Below are 9,345 nucleotides of genomic sequence, written 5' to 3'. Positions count from 1 at the left end.
GAGCAGAAGCTGAGTGGAAAGTTATATCTGGTTGACCTGGCTGGTAGTGAAAAGGTTAGAATTGTAGCATTGTACAATTGAAAAACAATGAGTTATGATGGTGGTTATCAAACCATGGTAATGAAAATACAGGAGGTAAATGGCAATCAATTTTCATGCATTCTTAAACTCTTTCACTTATACAGAGAGCAGTCACCCATAGCAGTTCTTGTAGGATATATTCAATAAACTGAGATATTGACTGATTGCTGCATGTTATTGTAAATGTCAATGCTCTTTCTAAGGCCGTATTGAATGAACCTCTGAGTTGTGCTGATGGAGAACGTAATGTTATAATAAAAGGAACACAGTAGTGATCATTTATAGGAAATAGTAGTGCATGGCAATTTCTAGTTTAAAGATAGTTGGCAAGATTTAAACTAGAGACTTTTATGCTCAGGGGTGTATTTGGGGTCTTGGATTGCAGTGATTATGATTGCTCTAATAAAGATTAACGAGTGACTGAAAGATGCTAACATGGTAGCCATACACCTTCATGTATAAAACAGACATCTATGGGAAGAAATAAAGATTTACTTTAAATAGCCAACATGGGTAATTGAATCTGAACATATACAAATATAATGCAGTAGTAGACTACCTTCAATGAAAACTCTAAACTCTGATATGGGCAGATAAACTTTTTTAATGCAAATTTTAACTATTTCTGTTAAAGCTGAGTTTTGTCCCATTCACTTTTTATCTCCTGGGTCTTCTTATTGGTTCACAAGGCTTACATTACATCAAAGCTGGGATGTAGTAGGATTGTTTCTTTCCACATTTACAGAAAAAATTGAGGTTTACTTATATCTTTCCCTGCATATATGTATCAACCAACTAAGTTTTTTATGTACGGTAATTTGCATTGAAGATAACCTCTGCTTATGCATTTTTAATTTACCAGTAACTAGTTTAAATTCTCTTAGTTTGCCACATGTTAACTTTTCATAAATACATTAACTTATCTTAATTTGCCACATGTTTTACTTTTCATAACTACATTCTGAAGGCCAGAGTGGCACTAGGCAGAGGAAAGCTAATGCATCAATACAAAACAACAAGGATAGAATTGTCAAAGAGAAGCAAAGTCATCTCTGTCCCCAACCCATTTCGCATGGCTTCCTCAGGGTAGGTAGAAACCTAAGTTGTGAGTCTGAGTAAAAAGAATCTGAGTTTGGTAGGGGTATTACTGGGAAAAATGTTTAATATAGTTATTCATGTTAGGGGAGTTCCAATATAAATGTAACATCCTGGACAGAGTGTGTGCATATGAAGCTAAAATTTATCAACCTGTCACAAGGCCAGGTCACTGTATTTATAATATGCAAACATATAAAAACTAAGATATAAATACATTCGTCATTACTGTCCTTTCAATTTTTTAGCTATACAACATGATCTACTAAAATGTGATACTATGTGCTCTTCTACCTTTTTTAGTTTTGTTGACAGGTAATTTCACAAGGATCTTTCTGTACTGAGGAGTTGTGGTTCCCATAATAGATGCGGCACAGTGAAATACATTACTAATAATTATGCTCCATCATTATGATGGAAGCTATGAAATATTGTAGCCTGGGACACTGTAAAATCAATGTGAGATCAGACTGAACAAGACATATTGATTTTTTCTCTGTACTCATTTTACAGGCTTTCTTTATTGTCTCAGACTGGGGAATGCAGCAAATAGAGAAATGAACCATAGACAAATCTCTGCAATAGATTGCTGCCAAATTACTGACTGTTTTGTTTCGCTCAAGTTATTCAGAAAAAAATAAATAGAATTATTTAAATTAAGCCACTTATGTCATTCTCTCTTCATATGGCTTTGCTAGGAGCAAATATTTCTCTGCAAGTACAGCACCAGGAGGCTGTAAACCAGAACCTTACAGCAGCAAAAAATCTTTTAACAAATTTACAGTAAAAGGATCCTTATTTACTCTTCCTGCTATGCTGCCTGCATTGCCAAATACAAATACAAATATGAGAATAGCCCCCCAAACAGTTAGCTTAGAAACCAATACCTGTGGAATTGTCTGTCACCTGGATCCTAAAGTAAGACGATACATCAGACATAATTGTGTAAATCCAGGTGCCTGTGCAGTTCTTCCCTGTTCATAAATATTTGGCACAAATTCTCTACTCTTACCTTCAGACTTTGAAAAAGCTAACAAAAAAAGACTAATGTTATCACCTAGCATAGACAAAGTCACCTATTATATTTTTATTATTTTTCAAAAGAATTACCATTCAAACAGAAACAAAGCAATGTAATAGATAAACAGGAAAATACAAATCAGAGAAATGGGTAATTAATTCAGAAGTACATCAGTTAAGCTTTCTAGTTTTCCAAAGGTAGTACAATTTTATACGATTTCCATACTTCAAAAAAAGAATGTAATATAAATTCTTTGTTTATAGAAGCCTCCACCCAATCCATTTGAAAACATATCTTCATTTTTCTAAAAATAAAGCAAGGGTGGGAGTCTCCGCGCTAATCTACCTGTGTAGTATAGCTTTCTTGGCTACCATAGATAATATAGGTAACAATTTATCACATTCCCTAGCTATGCAAAACCTGTTGCTCCGATAAAACCCCAAACAATACCAATGTCGGGGACAACAGGAGAAAGGTCACCAGGTGTCCCAATGTAAATGTCATTACTAGTTTCCAGAATAGTTTAATTAGGGGGCAGTTCCAGAACATATGGTACATGTCCGCCTCTGTTGCACCATATGACAAAGTCACTTAAATGTTGTTAAAGAATGGCTTTAATAATAAAAGCGGGTACATTTTTGAAAATTTACACTATTGCTATATATTGTTTTCATCAGCCCTTAGAAACTAGTCACATACTCTATAAAACTATTATTTTAATGTTTGAATGATTTAAAAATAATAAACACCATTTGCATGACATATATGTATGAGGTGTATGACGTGGTCTGGCCTGTTACACATCCCACAGTTTCCTTGTCATTATATAATCATACCTAACTTGTAACTTTTTCCTTCAAAACCCGTCTTGATAATGTATATCTCATTAATTAGGCTAAATTACTATTTTTTTTTTGTTTTTATTAGGTCAGCAAAACTGGTGCTGAAGGTGCTGTCTTGGATGAGGCCAAGAACATTAACAAGTCTTTATCTGCTTTGGGAAATGTCATTTCAGCCCTGGCAGAAGGATCGGTAAGTGTCAATTAGCAATGCATAAACATCTCTACCAGGGACAGTGTTTATTACAGTATAATATAGATTTTTTTAGTGATCATTATTAGAGGATAATGCTTCATCATTATTTTAGAATAGCCAACAGTGTCAAAGTAATCCGGCTTTGGCGATCCTTGAGATTTCCAACAAAATTACAGATACATGTGCATATCATAATATGGGAGACAAATGACAATTAATAAATTCCTTATAAGAAAATGGTGATGTGAATATAATATTTGCTAGAGTGGAAATTCCTATTAGTATCTACTACATACCGAAAGGTATACAATGTGATATCAATTTCCCATTTAATGCATTGTTGTTTTTAATGTGTTTTTAGAAAGGATATGTGCCCTACAGAGATAGTAAGATGACCCGAATCCTCCAGGACTCATTGGGAGGAAACTGCCGGACAACCATGTTTATCTGTTGTTCTCCATCTAGCTACAATGATGCAGAGACCAAGTCAACACTCATGTTTGGTCAAAGGTAACAGATTGTCTCATAAAACTGTCCCATCTAAGCACAGGCTTTTGTCTTAAATATAGAGGAATATCTTCCTGTTTAAATACATCTCTGTCTGATCCACCGACTTCATCTAGTAAAATCAAACTGCCAGCGATATATGTTTTTGGTTTTGGAAACAATGTAGAATTAGAAGAAACGTTGGATTAGTGCTATAATTGGGGAGATTTTGCCTTATTCTTTTCTCCAATCAGCCCAAGAAAATAAGGTGTTTCTAGGAGAGAAAGATACAGACAGTGAAGAAAAGCTCACAGAAATTGCAACTCTTTACCTACTCTTTAATATATTTGATTTTTCTTCCTCTGCATTGAAGAAATTTTACCTGTCTGCACTTTTACTATACCTTATCCCTAGGTCAGGATGTAAAGGGGATTTGCTTTAAAGGCACAAAGACAGCAGTAAAACCTTTACATATCCCCAATTTTGTCCAAGCCTGATCCTTTTACTCTAAAATACATGCTGGACAAGTCACCAGCTGATTTTAAACATCTGTTATCTTGTTTGAGTCATTTTTACTGCTTTTGCCCAACATGTTTTTTTAAACTGGAAATCCAAAACTCATTTACAATATGACCAATATGTTATTTGCTTCCAATGATAAATTTGAAACCTCTGAAGTTTTCAAAGAACAAATCACTGACTGGTAGGGAGATGCACTGTGATCGAACCTGCGCTTCCATACACATTTATATTAGCTGTACATTTGATATGTTGCAAGGAATTAAGGACTTATTTAGGTCAAAAAAAGGACAAATACTTATCCATATTTGCTTTGATCATTCCTATTCTAGATACCCTTTTAAATACTTTCTGTACCTTTAGAGGTGTAGGATAATGGTCTGCTGTTTGGGCTTCCAAAGCTGTTCAAATGAGTAATCATTGTTTGATTGTGGTATCATATCACTTCAGTCTAATCCTTCTGATATATTTGTGTTCCTTTTATACAATACCATAATAATAAAGAATGTTCGTTTAATAACTCTCAATAGAGCCAAGACGATCAAGAACACTGCATCTGTCAACCTGGAACTGACAGCAGAGCAGTGGAAGAAGAAGTATGAGAAGGAGAAGGAAAAGAACAAGACAATGAAGGAGACCATTCAACGGCTGGAGGCTGAACTCAATCGCTGGAGGAACGGTAAGAAATATTTTTTTTAAATAACTTACATTGAGCAATAACATCATTTTTGCAATAGCATTGTTTTTGCAAACCTCAAGGAAATGAGTTACAGAATTGTCAATGCATCTATGCATTTTTGTATTTGTGTGCAACAGTATTGCAATAGCAATGCGTGTGTGCACCTTAATTTTAGAAAATCTATAGCAAGATGGATGGTTGGGGGTTGACTTTTAGAAGCAAATATAGCTATGCCTAAAAACTGGAGAGAATAAACAAACACAAATAAGTTTGAATAATCAATGGATGGAAAGAGTAGAGGATGAAGTTGAGGAATGAGTGGGGTAATGAGAAAATGTGGGGTTAAAGGGTTGGAGTGCCAAGAGATGATAGGGAAGGGTCTCTGCTTTGCTTTAAATTCAGGTTGCCTCCTAAGAGGAAGATATTGTGAGAGAAGTTGTGAGATAAAGTCATTAAGGGTTTATTCCACCTAGTAACATTTTTTTCAGTGGAGCCTCTGTATACTCTGCAACACCAACATGATTTGGGGTGACGAATAGGGGTTTGTTGGATGGTAAGGACCCTGAACCATTGCATAAGTAGGTTAAAGTCTGAATATACTGATTTTATTTTTTGTCTTTCATTTTATGTCTTATTTTTTTTAAAAAGAAGTTCAATAACTAGGATAAATATCAGCAGGGTTAATAGGCAGCCCATTTGAGTGTCCTAAACTTTGGAAAAAAAGTTTGATAAAATAACATAGATTTTCACCCTCAGCGCTGTATTAGAGTATTAGAGTAAAGTTACCAGAGTTTCCTAGACCTAGAACCTCCTCCAAGACGTACCAGTCAGTAAAGTCATTTTTTGTGTCTTTAGAAATTTTTGTGAATTTTTACATTATTGGTCAAATGGATATTATTTAGGGTTTGTGTGCTCAGTTTATTGAGTGGTCAGTAGCTGGGGCAGATATTGCTCCATTTTGGTTCTACTGTAATGTGGGTATGGATTTAGATTGTAGTAGGTTTATGGAGTTGGCTGCTAGTAAGAATTTGGATAGTTGACCCTGGACTGTTTTATTTAAGGGTGAGCTTATTTGAACTGGATGATTTACTATTTTAGTAATTGCCAATGCTTGTTCCTAACTTGTATTTTTTTTTTAAGCTTCTGGCAATAAGTAAGCATTCTGTTGGAAGCTAAGTCGAATTCAATGTGTTAGGAATAGTCATTCTAGTAGGACAGATACTACTTTCTGTCATACACACTCTCAAACTTCAGCACAACATATATACTTAATGAATAATGTTCTTTTTTATTTAGGAGAGAATGTGCCTGAGACAGAGCAGCTGAGTGACAATGAACAGATCACTCCAGAAACTTGCGATGAAACCCCAGTTAATGATAATAACTCTTCCATTGTGATCCGAATCTCAGAGGAGGAGAGAAGGAAATATGAAGAGGAGATATTAAAGATGTACAAACAGCTGGATGACAAGGTAGGTAGTTATAAAGAGAAAATAAAACATTGCCCTCTTTAAAAACACTGCATGTAAACTTCTTGCACTTATTATTTTGCAGGATGATGAGATTAACCAGCAGAGCCAACTAGTAGAAAAGCTGAAGCAGCAGATGTTGGATCAAGAAGAGGTAATATTTTTTGTATGGAGTGTGATAAGAGTATGAACTGTACTTCTGCATATATTTAAAAAAACTACTCATTTAGAAACTAATATAAACTATTTCTTTATTCTAGTTGTTAGTAAATTTCTTTTCAAAATAGTTCTCAGGCCACAACCAGAAAAGCAACTTTGTCAATAAGTTACCATTGGGTTGCCTGAACTGTGTTATCATATAGGAAAGCTTCCTCCAAAGGAAAGTTTTGTTTGCAGAGCTGTAGCTGAAGGATCGGATGCTGGGTGCTATTAACAAGATTTTAACTCTGCCTTTCTGTTCTGTTGTGTAATTCAAAAATTTTAAGCTCCTTTTCTGTTATTTAATAATTGAATAACAGGGCAGGGCTTTGTGTTTGAAGGTTCAGGGCTTATAGCCCAACTTTGGATTGAACCCACAAGTCCAAGGACATCTTGGCTAAAAAGAAGCACTGTCAAGACCCTGTATACATACTTGGATTAGGATCTGGGTCTTTTCACAAGAACCAATTCAAATACCTCATACCTCATAATATGCTCAATGATAGATGCTGAGAATAAATGGCTAGCCAGCAAATCCAAAACAGATATATGTCAAGCATTGCATTGCTTGCACAGTGATCTTCTAGGATACATATTGCTTAGAGTTTATTAACACATTCATACTACTCTTCTACCAGGATAATGAAGTTGTGTAGACAAGTGATGTAAACTTGATGATATCTTTTCTGCCAACAGCTATTGGTATCCACTCGGGGAGACAATGACAAGGTGCAGATGGAACTGAGTCGCTTGCAGTCAGAAAATGACTGTGCCAAAGAAGAAGTAAAGGAGGTTCTGCAAGCACTGGAAGAACTTGCAGTGAATTATGATCAGAAGTCTCAGGAAGTTGAAGAGAAAACTGTACAGAATAAAGTTCTGGCTGATGAGCTGTCCCAGAAAGTTGTAAGTTCACTGCTGTAATATGTATTGTGATCACAAGATGGCACCAGTATGCTGATATTCTAGTGTGAACTTACTGCTAGCACTAGATATGATCAGAAAGTTTTAGAATACAATAAAATACTCTACTATACTGATTACCTGAGATTACAAAATATCTCATGCAACATCATATTGATGCTCAAAACACAGCCCAATTTATATGTTATCCTCCCCTAGGCCATTTACCTTCCACCCCACCCGTCAACAACAATTACTTTGGTGCACCAAATAGGTCACATACACACATTTGTTAACTACATTGAAAGTCAGAATTGCCCAAATGAAATGACAAATGGTCACATACTGTAGGTCAGATTATCAAACTCTGGCCTGGGGGCCAAATCTGGCCCCCAGTGACTTTTTTTTTTGGCCCCCAAAGGAATCCTAAATATGAACTGCAGCTGGCCCACTGCTGCATTGAAATAGCGCTGCTACTACAATTCCCGGCATCACTCGCGTCTATAGACCAGCGGGCTCTCTACCTATGGATGGCCCCGCATTGGACTGTTTTATAGACCCTAGTAATGCTGGGAATTTTAGTAGCAGAACTATTGCAATGAAGAGGGAGTTTCAGCGGCGGGCCACACATAGAATTAAGCTCCGCATTGGCCATGTCTGCCATTTCCAGCACTCCCCATCAGCTGTACTTTTACTTGTTACTCCAAGGCATGGACTTGAATGGTTGGATTTTTATAGACCAATATTGTTATTATTATTGTTAGTCTGTGCAAAAAGGGTTACCATTGAAATTTAACTCAAAAGGCTACAAATAGAGAAGGAAGCATATGATTTTTCCTTGAATAAAATTAAAAACAAATTATGCATCTTTCTTTATTATAAGCTTGTTCCAGATTGAATGTGAAGCAAAACCTCTTTGTTTCCATATGAAAAGGGTTTATATCCAATGAGAAGGAAAAATTTCCACAAGTTTTTCACTAAATTTCAAGGTTGGTCCGTGACTTTGTCTAAGTTTTTAATTTTGGCCCTCTGTGTATTTGAGTTTGACACCCCTGCTGTAGGTAATAGATTCTCGGCTAGGCAATCTATCTTATGTTACCTCCCTCTCACCCAACTAATATTGTGGACACGTTTCTGTGTGTAGTGGCCATTGAAGTGGCCAGCATAGGTTTATTTGCGCCTGGCTTCGTCATAACCCAGGCAGAAATCTGGCACCATCTCACAGAGAATAAAGATCATATAAGTTTCAGGGGGAGAGCTGTGGCCTTTGTCCAACACTTCCATGCATTTGTATAGGACACATGTCCAGTGCCTTGCCATACCTTGAGTAGTGAGAGAAAAATAAAAGCATTATTTGATCAGACTCAAAGAATTAGGCATTATGTGTACAGAGAGATAAGCACTAATCTTGGTACAATTTATTAGGTCAGCTTTAAGCTTTTGGTGAAACTGTACATATTACTATATCACTTATTGGAATAGTTGTATGAAATAGAATGGAATAATGGAATATTTAGATTAGTTGTGTTTTTATAAAACAAAGTTTCCTTTTCTGTATTTAAGGCCACTCTTTTGTCCCTGGAAAATGATCTGCATCGCCTGCAGGAATTTAGCACTCATCAACGCAAGCGAATTGCTGAAGTTCTCAATGGTCTCATGAAAGACCTTAGTGAGTTCAGCGTCATTGTGGGCAATGGAGAATTTAAACTGGTAAGTTACTGTGACAAAGTATGTGTCACCAAGAGTCTGTACATTTGTCCTTGGTTCACCATAGCATTCCACATTTTATGCATGGCAGATTGAAATAGCATCTTGTGTTAATTCTCTCTTGATGAAGTGATGGGGAATGAAGGCAAGTTGAG

The 9,345-nt window shown here is 36.1% G+C and overlaps 1 protein-coding gene across 2 annotated transcripts in view; it reads left to right on the top strand.

The window, feature by feature from the left end:
• Positions 1-9,345, top strand: part of KIF5A (kinesin family member 5A) — a gene marked incomplete in the record, with an annotated part of 86,174 nt that overhangs the window by 43,420 nt on the left and 33,409 nt on the right. For both annotated transcript variants that reach the window (XM_072407377.1, XM_072407368.1), the window contains 8 exon segments: positions 1-54; positions 3,125-3,229; positions 3,594-3,742; positions 4,768-4,916; positions 6,213-6,388; positions 6,471-6,539; positions 7,280-7,486; positions 9,047-9,193. In XM_072407377.1, the coding sequence (XP_072263478.1) occupies positions 1-54; positions 3,125-3,229; positions 3,594-3,742; positions 4,768-4,916; positions 6,213-6,388; positions 6,471-6,539; positions 7,280-7,486; positions 9,047-9,193 (1,056 nt within the window).

Source organism: Pyxicephalus adspersus, chromosome 1, assembly GCF_032062135.1.
Source record: "Pyxicephalus adspersus chromosome 1, UCB_Pads_2.0, whole genome shotgun sequence".
In the NCBI taxonomy this organism is placed as follows: Eukaryota; Metazoa; Chordata; class Amphibia; order Anura; family Pyxicephalidae; genus Pyxicephalus; species Pyxicephalus adspersus.
This window is presented reverse-complemented; position numbering and strand designations above follow the sequence as displayed.